This window comes from Elephas maximus, chromosome 2, assembly GCF_024166365.1.
Source record: "Elephas maximus indicus isolate mEleMax1 chromosome 2, mEleMax1 primary haplotype, whole genome shotgun sequence".
In the NCBI taxonomy this organism is placed as follows: domain Eukaryota; kingdom Metazoa; phylum Chordata; class Mammalia; order Proboscidea; family Elephantidae; genus Elephas; species Elephas maximus.
In genome coordinates this window covers 16,777,141-16,795,830 of record NC_064820.1, presented here as the reverse complement: position 1 = coordinate 16,795,830, position 18,690 = coordinate 16,777,141, and the positions used below count along the sequence as shown (strand labels likewise).

The following is an 18,690-nucleotide window of genomic DNA, read 5'->3' as shown; positions in this document are numbered from 1 at the left end:
TATAGTAAAGGGTCAGCGAAGGAGAGGAAGAGCCTCAAGGAGATGGATTGACACAGTGGCTGCAACAGTGGGCTCTAACATAGCAAGACTTGTGACGATGGCACAGGACTGGGCAGCGTTTTGCTCTGTTGTACGTAGGATCACTATGAGTTGGAACCAAATCGACATCACCTAACAATAAACAGCACCTAGGAGCTTTATTGTTACCCAATAGTGTGAAATGTTGCCAAGTTTTTGTGTGGCTTACCACTTTCTATGATGAGGCATTGGTGGTTCAGTGGTAGAATTCTTGCCTTCCATACAGAGACCTGGGTTTGATTTCTGGCCAATGCGTCTGATATGTAGTTAGATACCACCCCTGTGTCGTTGGAGGCTTGAGTGTTGCTATGATGCTGAACAAGTTTCAGTGGAGCTTCCAGGCTAAGATGGACTAGGAAGAAAGGCCTGGTGATCTGTTTCTGAAAATCAGCCAATGAATACTGTATGGATCACAGTGGTCCAATCTGTAACCAAGGATGGAGATAGTGCAGGACCAGGCAGCGTTTCATTCCATTGTGCATGGAGTCACCATGAGTTAGGCGCCAACTCGACAGCCGCTAACAGCAACAACCAACCACCTTCTGTGATGTTGAGTGATACAGTGATAGAAATAGTACACCTGAAAGGAAGGATGCAGACATCCTTCCTCCCACTCTGTCCGTTCCTTCTGAGTGACTAGGGTAGAAGGGCTTGACATACCCACCACATAGTGAATACCCCACTTGACTGAGGTTTGTTCCCAAGTTCACTTTTCTACTTTTCTCTTTGTGAACACCCAGATCTTCTGTCTGGGTTTGACCAGAATCAGCCATGGCTGCTATGTTAAGGATCCCTCTGTAGGAGCTTGGACTAAATGACTTCTGAGGCCTCCAAACTTTGGTATCACAAAATTTCAGGTTCAGTCAGATATCTAGTCCTTTCATGGGGCTATTCTGATGGTTTTGTTTATTTTCTTGATTCCCCAATATTTCTTCTTTTAACTCTATTAGCCGTGAGTTGGAATTGACGCAGTGGTAACTGGTTTGGTTTTTGGTTTGATTCCTTTAGAAAAACAGAAATTATTTATTTTTCTTTTTCCATGGTAGGGTTTCAAGCATTTGAAGTCTATAATTTAACTAAACTTCATTAAGCATGAGTCTTGCATGATTCTAGACCCACTGTTGTTCCTCATGTCACGCAGACTTACTCTTCCCAAACATGGTCTCTGAAGAACATACAAATGTCTTTGGTCTGAAATCAAGCCTGGTTTTATATCCTTCTTGTCAAACTCTCTTGGGCTTGATATTCTTCAGATATCACCATTACTACTCATACTTGTATATTTGGAAAATGTGGCCAAGTACCACAAATTTTAACATTGCTTGCTTGGATTTTTCAATCCCAGAATGAATACTGGATTGGAAAAACTAAAAGAAGCTTCAGAATCTGTTGCAGCCCTGAGCAAAGAGCTAGAAGTGAAAGAAAAGGAGCTACAAGTAGCCAATGAAAAAGCCGACACGGTGGGTGGACATTCACATGTGTGCCATATTGGTTTTGAACTCCCAGTTCTCAAATGTTAACGACATATGCATAGTTACAGATATAACCGTACAAACATAAGATTTTTTATTTCTATTAGAATAAAGTGTTGTTAATTTGTATGAAGAATTGGGTAAGTAGATAGAACCAATAAACCAAGGCAAAATGTGCCTGTTTAGCTGGGTTTTTGGTAACTTTTAAGGAGATAGTTTTTGTTTTATATGATTTAGGTCTTAAAAGAAGTGACAATGAAAGCACAGGCTGCTGAAAAGGTCAAGGCTGAGGTCCAGAAGGTGAAGGACAAGGCCCAGGCCATTGTAGACAGCATCTCTAAAGATAAGGCCATTGCTGAAGAAAAACTGGAAGCAGCAAAACCAGCTTTAGAGGAAGCAGAGGCAGCATTGCAGGTAAGTCTATGTCATATAACAGATGTCAGCTTTAGAGTCTGGGAGGAGGACTAAGGCAAAAAGATTCATAACAACAAGAACATTGCTCTACTGGTTCAGACCAAAGCTCTAGCTACTGAGATGGTTTCAGGTAAGGTTTCTGTTTGGAGACTACATTAGCTCTTTATAGGTTTTGCATATGCTACTTAGCATCTCATTTTCCTCACTAACATAAGTCCACATAATACATATGACTTTCTACTCTTTTGAGGCAATGAAGATGCTACCTTCACTTTTTTTCTTTCCTCCTTTTCACAGTACTCTTGTATATTGATGTATCTTTCCTTATTCTTTCTCCATTTTTCTGTCACTAGCTAAACTGTCCTGACATCCTTGACGTCTTCAAGAATTTTCAGTCTTCAGTTTCTGAGACTTGCGGGCACATTACTCCCTTTTTGTCTCTCTGGCTCCCCTGAGAGTTTCAGATCAACACAGAGAAGACAATGATACCCAGTACCCAGTGCCGTCAAGACAATGATAGTGCAGAGAAACTTAGAAAACTTAATTGAACACATGATACCTACTGGCATCATAGGAACAGAGAATTTGGCATCTAAGTTCTCGTTTAAATGGCTAAAACTTTCCTAAGATTTAAAAAACTCGGCATCTTTTTTGAAATTATAATATGTTTTCCAGTATCCTCCTAATTCAGTGCTCCCTATCATCAAAGTGTCCCACATCCCATAATACTCAGTGCAGAAATTATCAGATCGGGGTAATGTCATGGGGTGTGTAGGAGAGTTTTTGATAATTTCCCTTATTGGTCCTGCCTGCCATGTTTTTGCCTCTTTGTGAGCTCTTGAATTGTGGTACTACCAAGTTTACTAGGAAACCCTGGTGGCGTAGTGGTTAAGAGCTATGGCTGCTAACCAAAAAAGATCAGCAGTTTGAATCCACCAGGCGCTCCTTGGAAACTCTATGGAGCAGTTCTACTCTGCCCTACAGGGTCACTATGAGTCGGAATCAACTCAATGGCAATGGGCTTTTTGCTTGGTTAAGTTATACTAAGAAAGTTCTAGGTCCATCCAAAGTCTAACATGTTGACATCAGGTTACATACATCTATATATTAAATAAGGCAGCAGCAAAGGATGGTTCTCTTCCTCCCTCAGTGCTAATCTGGCTTTAACCATCTCTGAGCAAAAATACAAAATGTCTCCAGATATTAACTAACTATTATATTTCCATGGTGGGTAGGAGATTAAATAATGGCCATGTTGCTTTGCCTGCAGAGAAAAGGGAATTCAATTCTTAGCGGAAACAGGTTAAACTTTAGACATAACCCTTCTCACCCCGACTTCTTTTACCTGGTTGAGCCCAATTCTGTTTGAAATTCTCTCTTTAAAGCACAATCAAACTAAGCATGGTTCGCCTTCTCATTTTACATAACTTTAATTTGACCTAACTTTCCCCACTGGCTGCTATCGTATTTCTCTCCTTCCTTCTATATATAGCCACACATCTCAAATAAAGGTCTATATGCCATTTCCAGTTGCTTACCACAAACTCTCCTTAACTTCTTATTGTTTGGCTTTCATGAATGCATGTCTGTTGAAACAAAGCTTTTTAAAGTATCCAGTTACATCCTAATTACCATGTTCAGTGTTTTTTTTTCCCCTTCAACCCTCAGAGAAAAGATCGTTAACTTTGATGAGAAGGTATTGGTTACCTCCTTTTGACAGGGGGGATGCAAATGCAAACAAAATGAAAGGTTTTCAAGGACTGGAAGGAATGAATGTACAGTACTTGGTCTAGAAATAGGACTGTGTCATGTTCTTGTATTTAATTTTTTTCCCCATTACTTATTCCGTAGAGAGTTTAAGAGACTAGTTATTATCAACCAAAAGGGCAGTGGGTCTATGTGAGTACAAAATAATTTATAAGGATATCTATACTAGAAATGGAACAGAACTTTTCTAAGAGCTTAGTGAAATTCGCGTTGCTCAAGTTCCTTTGTTTAAAGGTCAGTTCCCAGCTAAGAAACGTCTAATTATTCAGTCTGTCAGCCCTGCAGCTCGCGGCCAGTGTCATTCCTCCGTGACAAGTCTGAGTTGCTTAACAGAGAGAGAGAGGCAGGTTCTTGACCTACATAAGTAATGAGTAAGAAAGCAGTGCAAGTAGTCTAAGTGTTTTTCCGAGTTTAGAATCTCCAATATCTACTTAAGTGCTGAGTGTCCTTTTTCTCTCAGGTCACACGTTTCCTTTCCTGACACAGAGTGGTCTGTACATTTCAGAGCAGTCACAGCTCCTCGCTTCCTCTCCGGCATTTCTCTCTGCTTGCTGCCAGCTCAAATTATAAGAAGTGGAACTTTTCGAGACACACATCTTTTTATTTTCGGATTAAATACACACCTGGAGCCATGGAGGCTGGATGAACCCCTGAAACTATTGCCCTGAGATAATCTTTAAACTTTAAACCAAAAATATCCCTGAAGTGTTCTTAAAACCAAACAATAGTTTAGTTTAAGTAGTAAAAATTGCCTGCCTTGAGCATTATGCTCTTTTAAGAACTATCTACGTGAGGCCACATTGATAACAGCAACTCGAAAGGGTAGATAGGAACCTTAGGGGTAGTGGTTTTATGTTAATGAGGAGCGGCAACTCAGAAAAGGAGGGGGAGAATGGTTGCACAACTCGAAGACTGTAATCAATGTCGCTGAATTGTACATGTAGAAATGATTGAATGTGTATATGCTTTACTGTCTATATTCTTAACAACAACAAAATTAAAAAAAAAAAAAATGCTTGCTGGCCTCTGCTGACAGGTCAGCATTTAGACGATCAAGGTTTGCTTGTCTGCATGTTCTCGTCTGAGATGGAATGATGAGCCCCTGTCATTCCCCAGACCATCAAGCCCTCCGACATCGCGACCGTCCGCACGCTGGGCCGCCCCCCGCACCTCATCATGAGGATCATGGACTGTGTGCTGCTGCTGTTTCAGAGGAGAGTCAACGCAGTGAAGACGGACCCGGAGAGAGGCTGCACAGCTCCTTCCTGGCAGGAGTCTTTAAAACTGATGACCGCAGGGAACTTTCTGCAGAACCTACAGGTGGGTAGCTCAGTAACGCAGGACTAGGAGGAGGCTTACCTTCATGGGAGCCTCAAAGTCCTCGAATAGAACACGTTTCTACACCAAAGTCAACTCTACATGCATAGTTTGAACATGTGCCTAAGGATTTTTTTCCAAGTACCATTTTCTCTTCCAAATATAAGGCATTATAAGCATTAGTGCTTTTCTTCACAGATTTTAGGACTATTAAAACATCATCAGTGATGTAATTAAATAGAAGTTAAAAGAAAATTATCAATTTCAGGAAACTACATACACACACACCGCCTAGGGTTTCCAAGCTCTTAACCACTGTGCCGCCAGGGCTCCCATACATATATACATACATACATGTATATATAGCATACATGCATACGAGTGTGTACCTATGTTTATACTTTTCAAGTCCCAGAAATAATAATTCATGTCATTAGCAATTTGTGCGTCTCAGATACAGGTCACTCTCACATTTTTATTAGCCTTGTAGCTTTTGGTGGAGCCAGTCCTTTAACAGCTTGGAGAATTTTTTCTTTGTTTGCAAGAATTGTCATGGCTATGGAGTGTGACAAGCTTAAATTCGCCATGTCCCTTTGTCCAGTCAGGATTTCTGAACTCTGTTATAACCTTATGGGACCACAGATGTACATGGGATTGGACATTGCCCAAAGGGACATTATATGGTGCATGACCGTAGTGTGAACTCTTTTGTTTTGGCCTCTTTCATTCAACATGTGTGTGAGATTCATGCTTTTTTGTTGCATGGGGCAGTATTTCTTTTTTTTTTTTTTCATTGATGTGTAGTTTTGCAGTATCTGAACTTGGAATGGTATACAGTAATATTTAACAATTGATTCTCCAGGGGGAAATAGAAGGGGGAAAAAAAAAGGAAGAAGCAGCAGCTCTAATTTGTAGTGATTGCCATGTTCTGTGACATAATTATTCCCACTCTGGCCAATTTCAAGCTACCACTGTGACATCACCGAATGCAAGTTGGGAAGACGTGTGCCACATAGTATATCTACCCTATAGATACAGTAGATGTAGATGACCTCAAAAACATAGTAAAATGAGTAGAAAATGTTGAATTTGAATACATATTATTTTTTGTTTGTATTATATATAATTGAAAGGTTATATAATTTATTTAGTGGGTTATAGTTTATTTTTAGTAATGGCTGAGAATAACAACCTGATTGCAGAATTCCTGAAAATTTAAGTTTTGTCTCATGAGCCCGTATGAACCAGCACCAGGGTAAAGCACTGTAAAATACTTCAATTTGTTTTTTCTTTGTACTGTTGGTAGATATTTCGGTTATTACTAGTAATGGGAGATTATAAATAAAGTTAATCAGAATATAGGTCTATAGGCCCTTTCATGGGCATATGGAAACATTTCTGTTAGCTATGTACTCAGGCCTGCAATTGCTGAGTCATTGTTGTTGTTGTTGTTGTTAGGTGCCATCAAGTCGGTTCTGCCTCATAGAGACCCTATGCACAACAGAACGAAACACTGCCCCGTCCTCAGCCATCTTTACAATTGTTGTTATGCTTGAGCTCATTGTTGTAGCCACTGTGTCAATCCATCTTGTTGAGAGTCTTCCTCTTTTCCACTGACCCTGTCCTTTGCCAAGCACAGTGTCCTTTTCAAGGGACTGATACTTCCTGACAACATGTCCCAAGTATGTAAGACGCAGTCTCGCCATCCTTGCTTCTAAGGAGCATTCTGGTTGTACTTCTTCCAAGACAGATTTGTTCGTTCTTCTGGCAGTCCATGGTATAGTCAATATTCTTCACCAACACCACAATTCAAAGGCATCAGTTCTTCTTTGGTCTTCTTTATTCATTGTCCAGCTTTCACATGCAGATGTGGCAATTGAAAACACCATGGCTTGGGTCAGGCGCACCTTAGTCTTCAAGGTAACATCTTTGCCTTTCAACATTTTGAAGAAGTTCTTTGCAGCAGATTTAACCAATGCAGTGCGTCGTTTGATTTCTTGACTGCTGCTTCCCTGGCTATTGATTGCGGATCCAAGTAAAATGAAATCCTTGACAACTTCAATCTTTTCTCCATTTATCAAGGTGTTGCTCATTGGTCCAGTTGTGAGGATTTTTGTTTTCTTTATGTTGAGGTGCAATCCATACTGAAGGCTGTGGTCGTTGATTTTCGTTAGTAAATGCTTCACGTCCTTTTCACTTTCAGGAAGTAAGGTTGTGTCATCTGCATAACGCAGGTCGTTAATGAGTCTTCCTCCAATCCTGATGCCCTGTTCTTCTTCATATAGTCCAGCTTCTCGGATTATTTGTTCAGCATACAGATTGAATAGGTATGGTGAAAGTTTACAACCCTGACACACACCTTTCCTGACTTTGAACCAATCAGTATATCCCCTTGTTCTGTCTGAACAACTGCCTCTTGATCCATGTAAAGGTTCCTCATGAGCACAATTAAGTATTCTGGAATTCCCATTCTTCGCAATGCTATCCATAATTTGTTATGATCCACACAGTCATAGGTTATGCATTTAATCAGATATAGTATATATTGCCAGAGTTTTGCAAAATGTTTTTATCAATTTACAAGCCTGCCAGCATGTATGAGTTCCTGTACATCTTTACCACTTTGTGATTTTAGCTATTCTGGTGAGTTTGTACAGTGTCTTCTTGCTGGTTTAATTTTCATTTCCTTGGTAACTAATGATACAGAAAAATCTTTTCATAGGTTTATGAACCTTTTAGGAATTCTCTATGTTAAATGCCTGTTCAGGTGTATTGCCCATTAAAGTTTTTTTTCTCATTATATATTTTATTTTATTTTATATGGACTGAATAATTTCTCACTTATGTGTGTGCAAATATCTTCTCTCTATGGCTTAGCTATTTACTCTTTTAATGGTATATTTTGATAAACAGAAGTTCCTCATTTTAACATAGTTCAATTTATCAATATTATCTTTTATTTGTTGTTGTTAGGTGCTGCCACATTGGTTCTGAAACACAGCGACGTTATGAACAACCGAATGAAACACTGCTCAGTCCTGAGTTATCCTCACAATCATTGTTATGTTTGAGCGCATTGTCACAGCCACTGTGTCAGTCCATCTCATTGAGGATCTTCCTCTTTTTTGCTGACCCTCTACTTTGCCAAGCATGATGTCCTTCTCCAGGGACTGGTCCCTCCTCATACTATGCCCAAAGCATATGAGACCTAGTCTCGCCATCCCTGCTTCTAAGGAGCATTCTGGTCGTACTTCATCCGAGACAAATTAGTTTATTCTTTTGACAGTCTATGGTATATTCAATATTCTTCACTAACACTACAATTCAAAGGTGTCGGTTCTTCCTTTGTTTTCCTTATTCATCATCCAGCTGTCACATGCATATGAGCCGATTGAAAACACCATGGTGCACCTTAGTCTTCCAGGTGACATCTTTGCTTTTTAAAACTTTAGAGATCATTTGCAGGAGATTTACTGAATGCAATGCCTCTTTTGATTTCTTGTCTGCTGCTTCCATGGGTGTTGATTGTGGATCCAAGGAAAATTAAATCCTTTACAACTTCGGTATTTTCTCCATTTATCATGATGTTGCTTATTGGTCCAGTTGTGAGGATTTTTGTTTTCTTTATGTTGAGGCACAATGCATAATGAAGGATGTGGTCTTTGATCTTCATCACTTTTGGCAAGCAATGTCGTGTCATCTGCATAATGCAGGTTGTTAAGGAGTCTTCCTCCAATCCTGATCCCCCATTCTTCATATAGTCCAGCTTCTTGGATTATGTGCTCAGGATACAGATTGAATAAGCATGGTGAAAGGATACAACCCTGATGCACACCTTAACTTGCTACACATCATAGGTAGATACTTCCGTTAGTTGTAGAAAATGGATTTAAAGGGGGCTAAGGCTGGAATGGAAACTCTATCGTTCTACTCTGTCCTATAGGGTCGCTATGAGTCGGAATTGACTCGACCGCACTGGGTTGGGTTTTTAAGGCTGGAAGCTAGGAAGCTATTTTGCATAATATCATTAATATCACATGCAAGTAAAATTTTGCTGAAGATCATTGAAAAGCAGCTACAGCAGTATATCAACAGGGAACTGCCAGATATTCAAGCTGGATTAGAAGAGGACATGGAACCAGGTATATCATTGCTGATGTCAGATGGATCCTGGCTGAAAGCAGAGAATACCAGAAGGATGTTGACCTGTGTTTTATTGACTATGCTAAGGCATTCTACTATGTGGATTATACCAAATTATGGATAATATTGCAGACAGTGGGAATTTCAAACACTTAATTGTTCTCATGAAGAATCTGTACATGAGTTAAGAGGCAGTTGTTTGAACAGAACAAGGGGATACTGCATGTTTTGAAGTCAGGAAAGGTATGTGTCAGAGTTGTATCCTTTCACCATAGTTACTCAATCTGTATGCTGAGCAAATAATCTGAGAAGCTTGACTATATGAAGAAGAATGGGGCATCAGGAATGGAGGGAGACTCCTTAACAACCTTGCTTGCTGAAAGTGAAGAGGGCTTGAAGCGCCTACTGATGAAGGTCAAAGACCACAGCCTTCAGTATGGATTCCACCTCAACATAAAGAAGACAAAAATCCTCACAATTGGACCAATAAGCAACATAATGATAAACAGAGAAAAGATTGAGGTTGTCAGTGATTTCGTTTTACTTGGATCCATAATCAACATCCATGGAAGCAGCAGTCAAGAAATCAAAAGATGCTTTGCATTGGCCAGATCGGCTGCAAGAGATCCCTTTAAAGCATTGAAAGCAAAGATGTCACCTTGAGGACTAAGGTGAGCCTGACCCAAGCCGTGGTGTTTTCAGTCACTTCATAAATGTGTGTGAAAGCTGGACAATGAATAAGGAAGACCAAAGAAGAATTGACACCTTTGAATTGTGGTATTTGCAAAGAATATTGACTAGACCATGGACTACCAATAGAACGAAAAAATCTGTCTTGGAAGAAGTACAACCAGAATGCTCTTTGGAATCAAGGATGGCAAGACTGCATCTCTCATACTTCGGACATATTGTCAGGAGGGATCAGTCCCTGGAGACGGACATCATGCTTGGTAAAGTTGAGGGTCAACCAAAAAGAGGAAGATCCTCAATGAGCTGGTTTGACACAGTGGCCGGAACAATGGGCTCAAGCATAGCAACAATTGTGAGGATGGCACAGGACCTGGCAGTGCTTTGTTCTGTTGTGCATAGGGCCGCTATGAGTTGGAACCAACTTGATAAACCCTAACAAAAACAACAACATTGCAGTATTACAGATGAGATCTGACTTATCTTTGAATTTTGAAATGGGGCCAGAAAAAAGAGAGTGGAGCTGGAAAGTCTTTGGAAGGAAACATCTCTAGGAGTTAGTTGGTTACATGTTAAGGTATGAGGGTGAGAGGAATGAAGGATGACTCTCAAGTTGGTAACTTTGGTACTGGATGCAAACAGTTGTAACTGAGAATAGAGGAGGAAGATTGGTGGTAGTCAATATACAAAACGTAGGACATTTTGAATTTCAATTGTCTTTGGGACAAGTAGGTAGAGACTGGATGTAGAAACCTAAGGGTTGGAGGTGATGCATCCGAAAATATTGCTTTGGTATTTATCAGCATGTGTGTGGAAGTTGAAGCCACAAGAGTGGATGAAATTACACAAAGAGAGGGAGGAGAGTAGTGGATTGAACTCTGAAGGATACTAATATTTAAGAGGTGATAGGATAAAGTGGGAGACACATGTAGGAGAATCAGATTATCAGAGACACAAGAAAAGAGAACCAAGAAAATGAAGTGAAGCCAAGGGAGTAGAGAGTTTTCAAAAGGAAGAGGAAATCAAAAGTAAGTCAGTTTACCTAAGCCTCTGTTAAGGGTGATGGAAAAATTCAGGAATGTTTACTGGTGATGGTTGAACAACATGATAAACATAATTAATGTCACTGAACTGTACATGTGAAGATTGTAGAAACGGCAAATGTTTTGTTACCTATAAATTTACCACATGCACACAAACACACACACACACATATGCACAAATAAGACAAGGGCTATCGGAAATGGGCAAGCCAGACTGTTGTGGGTTGAGATGTAATGTGAAGTGTGGAAGTGGAACTAATTAGGACTATTCAACCCGCATCCATTTCTCAAAATATAAATTTAGTGCTATCTTTCATTCAGTTTTCAATCCAATATTGCTCAAATAAATGTTATGGCTAAAGCATTTTCTGAGGCACCCTATAATAGATATTACAGTATGTAGTTCATGAAATTTCCTTGTAGATTTGTGGATATTATCCTATTACTGACACTGTTGTACTTCAGCATAGATCTGGAAATGTTCTTTTTGACGATTAATGCAACACAATTTCTCTTCAAGTTGTCATTCCCAGCATAGTAGACTATGTGATTGTCTTATTCAAAATGGCCAATACCAGTCCATTTCAGCTCACTAATGCCTAGGATATCAATGTTTATGCATTCCATTTCATTTTTGACCATTTCTAACTTTCCTAGGTTCATACTTCGTGCATTCCATGTTCTGATTATTAATGGATGTTTGCAGCTGTTTCTTCTCATTTTGAGTCATGCCACATCAGTAAATGAAAGTCCCAAAAGCTTTACTCCATCCATGTCATTAAGGTTGACTCTACTTTGAGGAGGCGGCTCTTCCCCAGTCATCTTTTGAGTGCCTTCCAACCTGGGGGGCTCATCTTCCAGCAGTATATCAGACAGTGTTCTGCTGCTATTCATAAGGTTTTCACTGGCTAATGCTTTTCAGAAGTAGACTGCCAGGTCCTTCTTCCTAGTCTGTCTGTCAGTCTGGAAGCTCAGCTGAAACCTGTCCTCCATGGGTGACGCTGCTGGTATCTGAATATCGGTGGCATAGCTTCCAGCATCACAGCAACACGCAAGCCCCCACAGTATGACAAACTGACAGACACGGCTATTATTCAAATTTGTGCACCAACCACTAAGGCCAAAGATAAAGAAATGGAAGATTTTTATCAGCTGCAGCAGTCTGAAATTAATTGAACATGCAATCAGGATGCATTGATAATTACTGGTGATTGGAATGGGAAAGTTGGAAACAAAGAAGAAGAATCGGTAGTTGGAAAATACTGTCTTGGTGATAGAAACAATGCTGGATATCGAATGACAGAATTTTGTAAGACCAACAGCTTCTTCATGGCAAATACCTTCTTTCACCAACAAAAACGGCAACTGTACACATGGACCTCACCAGATGGAACACACAGGAATCAAATTTACTACATCTATGGAAAGAGACGATGGAAAAGCTCAGTATCATCAGCCAGAACAAGGCTAGGGGGCCGACTGTGGAACTTACTGTCAATTGCTCATATGCAAGTTCAAGCTGAAACTGAAGAAAATCAGAGCAAGTCCACAGGGGCCAAAATATGACCTAGAGTATATCCCACCTGAATTTAGAGACCATCTCAAGAATAGATTTGACACATGGAGCTATAGTGACCAAAGACCAAATGAGTTGTGGAATGACATCAAGGGCATCATACATGCAGAAAGAAAGAGGTCATTGAAAAGACAGGAAAGAAAGAAAAGACCAAGATGGATGTCAGAGGAGACTCTGAAACTTGCTCTTGAACGTTGAGCAGCTAAAGCAAAAGGAAGAAATGATGAAGTAAAAGAGCTGAACAGAAGGTTTCAAAAGGCGGCTTGAGAAGACAAAGTAAAATGTTATAATGACACGTGCAAAGAGCTGGAGATAGAAATCCAAAAGGGAAGAACACGCTCAGCGTTTCTCAAGCTGAAAGAACTGAAGAAAAAATTCAAGCCTCGAGTTGCAATAGTGAAGGATTCTATGGGGAAAATATTAAACGACGCAGGAAACATCAAAAGAAGATGGAAAGAATACACAGAGTCATTATACCAAAAAGAATTAGTAGATGTTCAACCGTTTCAAGAGGTGGCATATGATCAGAAACTGATGGTACTGAAGGAAGAAGTCCAAGCTGCTCTGAAGTCACTGGCAAAAAACAAGGCTCCAGAAATTGACGGAATATCAATTAAGATGTTTCAACAACTGGTTGCAGTGCTGGAGGTGCTCACTCATCTATGCCAAGAAATATGGAAGACTGCTTCCTGGCCAACTGACTGGAATAGATCCATATTTATGCCTCTCCCCGAGAAAGTTGATCCAACCACATGTGCAAATTATAGAACAATATCATTAATATCAAATGGAAGCAAAATTTTGCTGAAGATAGTTAAAAAATGGCTGCAGCAGTATATCGACAGGGAACTGCCAGAAATTCAGGCTGGTTTCAGAAGAGGATGTGGAACCAGGGATATCATTGCTGATGTCAGATGAATCCTGGCTGAAAGCAGAGACTACCAGAAGGATGTTTACCTGTGTTTTATTGACTATGCAAAGGCATTCGACTGTGTGGATCATAACAAATTATGGGTAACATTGTGAAGAATGGGAATTCCAGAACACTGAACTGTGCTCGTGAGGAAACTTTACATAGATCAAGAAGCAGTTGTTTGGACAGAACAAGGGGATACTGATTGGTTTAAAGTCAGAAAAGGCATATGTCAGGGTTGTAACCTTTCAACATACCTATTCAATCTGTATGCTGAGGAAATGATCCGAGAAGCTAGACTATATGAAGAAGAACAGGGGATCAGGATTGGAGGAGGACTCATTAACAGCCTGCGTTATGCAGATGATATAACCTTGCTTGCTGAAAGTGAAAAGGACTTGAAGCACCTACTAATGAAGATCAAAGACCACAGCCTTCAGTATGGATTGCGCCTCAACATAAAGAAAACAAAAATCCTCACAACTGGACCAATGAGCAACATCACGATAAGCGGAGAAAGGATTGAAGTTGTCAAGCATTTCATTTTACTTGGATCCGTAATCAATAGCCAGGGAAGCAACAGTCGGGAAATCAAACGACGCTTTGCATTGGGTAAATCTGCTGCAAAAAGACCTCTTTAAAATGTTGAAAAGCAAAGATGTCACCTTGAAGACTAAGGTGCGCCTGACCCAAGCCATGGTGTTTTCAATCACATCATATGCATGTGAAAGCTGGACAGTGAATAAGGAAGACCGAAGAAGAATTGATGCCTTTGAATTGTGGTGTTGGTGAAGAATATTGACTATACCATGGACTGCCAGAAGAGTGAACAAATCTGTCTTGGAAGAAGTACAACCAGAATGCTCCTTGGAAGCAAGGATGGCGAGACTGTGTCTTACATACTTGGGACATGTTGTCAGGAAGTATCAGTCCCTTGAAAAGGACACTGTGCTTGGCAAAGGACAGGGTCAGTGGAAAAGAGGAAAACCCTCAAAGAGATCGATTGATGCAGTGGCTGCAGCAGTGGGCTCAAGCGTAACGATTGTAAAGATGGCTGAGGACCGGGCAGTGTTTTCGTTCTGTTGTGCATAGGGTCGCTATGAGCCAGAATCGACTTGAAGGCACCTAACAACAAAAACAACAGTTCATGAAACTACTAGGGCATATAGACTTGATTGAGATAATTATGAGAGACTATGACATTGCTGGAAACCCGGGTAGCATAGTAGTTAAGAGATGAGCTGCTAACCTAAAGTTCGGCAGTTCAATTCCACCAGGTACTCCTTGGAAACTCTGTGGGGCAGTTCTACTCTGTCCTATAGGATTGCTGTGAGTCGGAATTCACTCCGTGGCAATGGGTTTGGTTTATTTTATTTATTTATTTATTTATTTATTAACTTTTATTAAGCTTCAAGTGAGCGTTTACAAATCCAATCGGTCTGTCACATATAAGTTTACATACATCTTACTCCGTACTCCCACCTGCTCTTCCCCGATTGAGTCAGCCCTTTCAGTCTCTCCTTTCGTGACAATTTTGCCGGCTTCCCTCTCTCTCTATCCTCCCATCCCGCCTCCAGACAAGAGCTGCCGACACACTCTCAAGTGTCCACCTGATATAATTAGCTCACTCTTCATCAGCATCTCTCTCCCACCCGCTGACCAGTCCCTTTCATGTCTGATGAGTTGTCTTCGGGGATGGTTCCTGTCCTGTGCCGACAGAAGGTCTGGGGAGCATGGCTGCTGGGATTCCTCTAGTCTCAGTCAGACCATTAAGTCTGGTCTTTTTATGAGAATTTGGGGTCTGTATCCCACTGATCTCCTGTTCCCTCAGGAGTTCTCTGTTGTGCTCCCTGTCAGGGCAGTCATAGATTGTGGCCGGGCACCAACTAGTTCTTCTGGTCTCCGGGTGATGTAGGTCTCTGGTTCATGTGGCCCTTTCTGTCTCTTGGACTCCTAGTTGTCGTGTGAGCTTGGTGTTCTTCATTTTCCTTTGCTCCAGTTGGGTTGAGACTAATTGATGCATCTTAGATGGCCACTTGTTAGCCTTTAAGACCCCAGACGCCACATTTCAAAGTGGGATGCAGAATGTTTTCATAATAGAATTATTTTGCCAATTGACATAGAAGTCCCTTCAAACCATTTTCCCCAGACCCCCGCCCCTGCTCCGCTGACCTTTGAAGCATTCATTTTATTCCGGAAACTTCTTTGCTTTTGGTCCAGTCCAATTGAGCTAACCTTCCATGTATTGAGTGTTGTCTTTCCCTTCACCCAAAGCAGTTCTTATCTACTGATTAATCAATAAAAAACCCTCTCCCTCCCTTCCTCCCTCCCCCCTTCGTAACCACAAAAGTATGTGTTCTTCTCAGTTTTTACTGTTTCTCAAGATCTTATAATAGTGGTCTTATACAATATTTGTCCTTTTGCCTCTGACTAATTTCGCTCAGCATAATGCCTTCCAGGTTCCTCCATGTTATGAAATGTTTCAGAGATTCGTCACTGTTCTTTATCGATGCGTAGTATTCCATTGTGTGAATATACCACAACTTATTTACCCATTCATCCGTTGATGGACACCTTGGTTGCTTCCAGCTTTTTGCTATTGTAAACAGAGCTGCAATAAACATGGGTGTGCATATATCTGTTTGTGTGAAGGCTCTTGTATCTCTAGGGTATATTCCTAGGAGTGGGATTTCTGGGTTGTATGGTAGTTCTATTTCTAACTGTTTAAGATAACGCCAGATAGATTTCCAAAGTGGTTGTACCATTTTACATTCCCACCAGCAGTGTATGAGAGTTCCAATCTCTCCGCAGCCTCTCCAACATTTATCATTTTGTGTTTTTTGGATTAATGCCAGCCTTGTTGGTGTGAGATGGAATCTCATCGTAGTTTTAATTTGCATTTCTCTAATGGCTAATGATCGGGAGCATTTTCTCATGTATCTGTTGGCTGCCTGAATATCTTCTTTAGTGAAATGTGTGTTCATATCCTTTGCGCACTTCTTGATTGGGTTGTTTGTCTTTTTGTGGTTGAGTTTTGACAGAATCATGTAGATTTTAGAGATCAGGCGCTGGTCGGAGATGTCATAGCTGAAAATTCTTTCCCAGTCTGTAGGTGTTCTTTTTACTCTTTTGGTGAAGTCTTTAGATGAGCATAGATGTTTGATTTTTAGGAGCTCCCAGTTATCGGGTTTCTCTTCATCATTTTTGGTAATGTTTTGTATTCTGTTTATGCCTTGTATTAGGGCTCCTAGGGTTGTCCCTATTTTTTCTTCCATGATCTTTATTGTTTTAGTCTTTATGTTTAGGTCTTTGATCCACTTGGAGTTAGTTTTTGTGCATGGTGTGAGGTATGGGTCCTGTTTCATTTTTTTGCAAATGGATATCCAGTTATGCCAGCACCATTTGTTAAAAAGACTATCTTTTCCCCAATTTACTGACACTGGTCCTTTGTCAAATATCAGCTGCTCATACGTGGATGGATTTATATCTGGGTTCTCAATTCTGTTCCATTGGTCTATGTGCCTGTTGTTGTACCAGTACCAGGCTGTTTTGACTACTGTGGCTGTATAATAGGTTCTGAAATCAGGTAGAGTGAGGCCTCCCACTTTCTTCTTCTTTTTCAGTAGTGCTTTGCTTATCCGGGGGTTCTTTCCCTTCCATATGAAATTGGTGATTTGTTTCTCTATCCCCTTAAAATATGACATTGGAATTTGGATCGGAAGTGTGTTATATGTATAGATGGCTTTTGGTAGAATAGACATTTTTACTATGTTAAGTCTTCCTATCCATGAGCAAGGTATGTTTTTCCACTTAAGTATGTCCATTTGAATTTCTTGTAGTAGAGCTTCATAGTTTTCTTTGTATAGGTCTTTTACATCCTTGGTAAGATTTATTCCTAAGTATTTTATCTTCTCGGGGGCTACTGTGAATGGTATTGATTTGGTTATTTCCTCTTCGGTGTTCTTTTTGTTGATGTAGAGAAATCCAAGTGATTTTTGTATGTTTATTTTATAACCTGAGACTTTGCCAAACTCTTCTATTAGTTTCAGTAGTTTTCTGGAGGATTCCTTAGGGTTTTCTGTGTATGAGATCATGTCATCTGCAAATAGTGATAACTTTACTTCCTCCTTGCCAATCCGGATACCCTTTATTTCTTTGTCTAGCCTAACTGCCCTGGCTAGGACTTCAAGTATGATGTTGAATAAGAGCGGTGATAAAGGACATCCTTGTCTGGTTCCCGTTCTCAAGGGAAATGCTTTCAGTTTCTCTCCATTTAGAGTGATATTGGCTGTTGGCTTTGCATAGATGCCCTTTATTATGTTGAGGAATTTTCCTTCAATGCCTATTTTGGTAAGAGTTTTTATCATAAATGGGTGTTGGACTTTGTCAAATGCCTTTTCTGCATCAATTGATAAGATCATGTGGTTTTTATCTTTTGTTTTATTTATGTGATGGATTACATTAATGGTTTTTCTGATATTAAACCAGCCTTGCATACCTGGTTTAAATCCCACTTGATCATGGTGAATTATTTTTTTGATGTGTTGTTGGATTCTATTGGCTAGAATTTTGTTGAGGATTTTTGCATCTATGTTCATGAGGGATATAGGTCTGTAATTTTCTTTTTTTGTAATGTGTTTACCTGGTTTTGGTATCAGGGAGATGGTAGCTTCATAGAATGAGTTGGGTAGTATTCCGTCCTTTTCTATGCTTTGAAATACCTTCAGTAATAGTGGTGTTAACTTTTCTCTGAAAGTTTGGTAGAACTCTGCAGTGAAGCCATCCGGGCCAGGGCTTTTTTTTTTGTTGGGAGTTTTTTGATTACCGTTTCAATCTCTTTTTTTGTTATGGGTCTATTTAGTTGTTCTACTTCTGAATGCGTTAGTTTAGGTAGGTAGTGTTTTTCCAAGAATTCATCCATTTCTTCTAGGTTTTCAAATTTGTTAGAGTACAATTTTTCGTAGTAATCTGAAATGATTCTTTTAATTTCATTTGGTTCTGTTGTGATGTGGTCCTTCTCGTTTCTTATTCGGGTTATTTGTTTCCTTTCCTGTATTTCTTTAGTCAGTCTAGCCAGTGGTTTATCAATTTTGTTAATTTTTTCGAAGAACCAGCTTTTGGCTTTGTTAATTCTTTCAATTGTTTTTCTGTTCTCTAATTCATTTAGTTCAGCTCTAATTTTTATTATTTGTTTTCTTCTGGTGCCTGATGGGTTCTTTTGTTGCTCACTTTCTATTTGTTTAAGTTGTAGGGACAGTTCTCTGCTTTTGGCTCTTTCTT

The 18,690-nt window shown here is 40.0% G+C and overlaps 1 protein-coding gene across 2 annotated transcripts in view; it reads left to right on the top strand.

The window, feature by feature from the left end:
* The window catches only part of DNAH5 (dynein axonemal heavy chain 5), a 363,993-nt gene that overhangs the window by 253,145 nt on the left and 92,158 nt on the right, over positions 1-18,690 (top strand). For both annotated transcript variants that reach the window (XM_049861228.1, XM_049861221.1), the window contains exons 57-59: positions 1,424-1,538; positions 1,788-1,964; positions 4,848-5,051. In XM_049861228.1, coding sequence (XP_049717185.1) covers positions 1,424-1,538; positions 1,788-1,964; positions 4,848-5,051 — 496 coding nt within the window. The remainder of the gene's footprint in view (positions 1-1,423; positions 1,539-1,787; positions 1,965-4,847; positions 5,052-18,690) is intronic.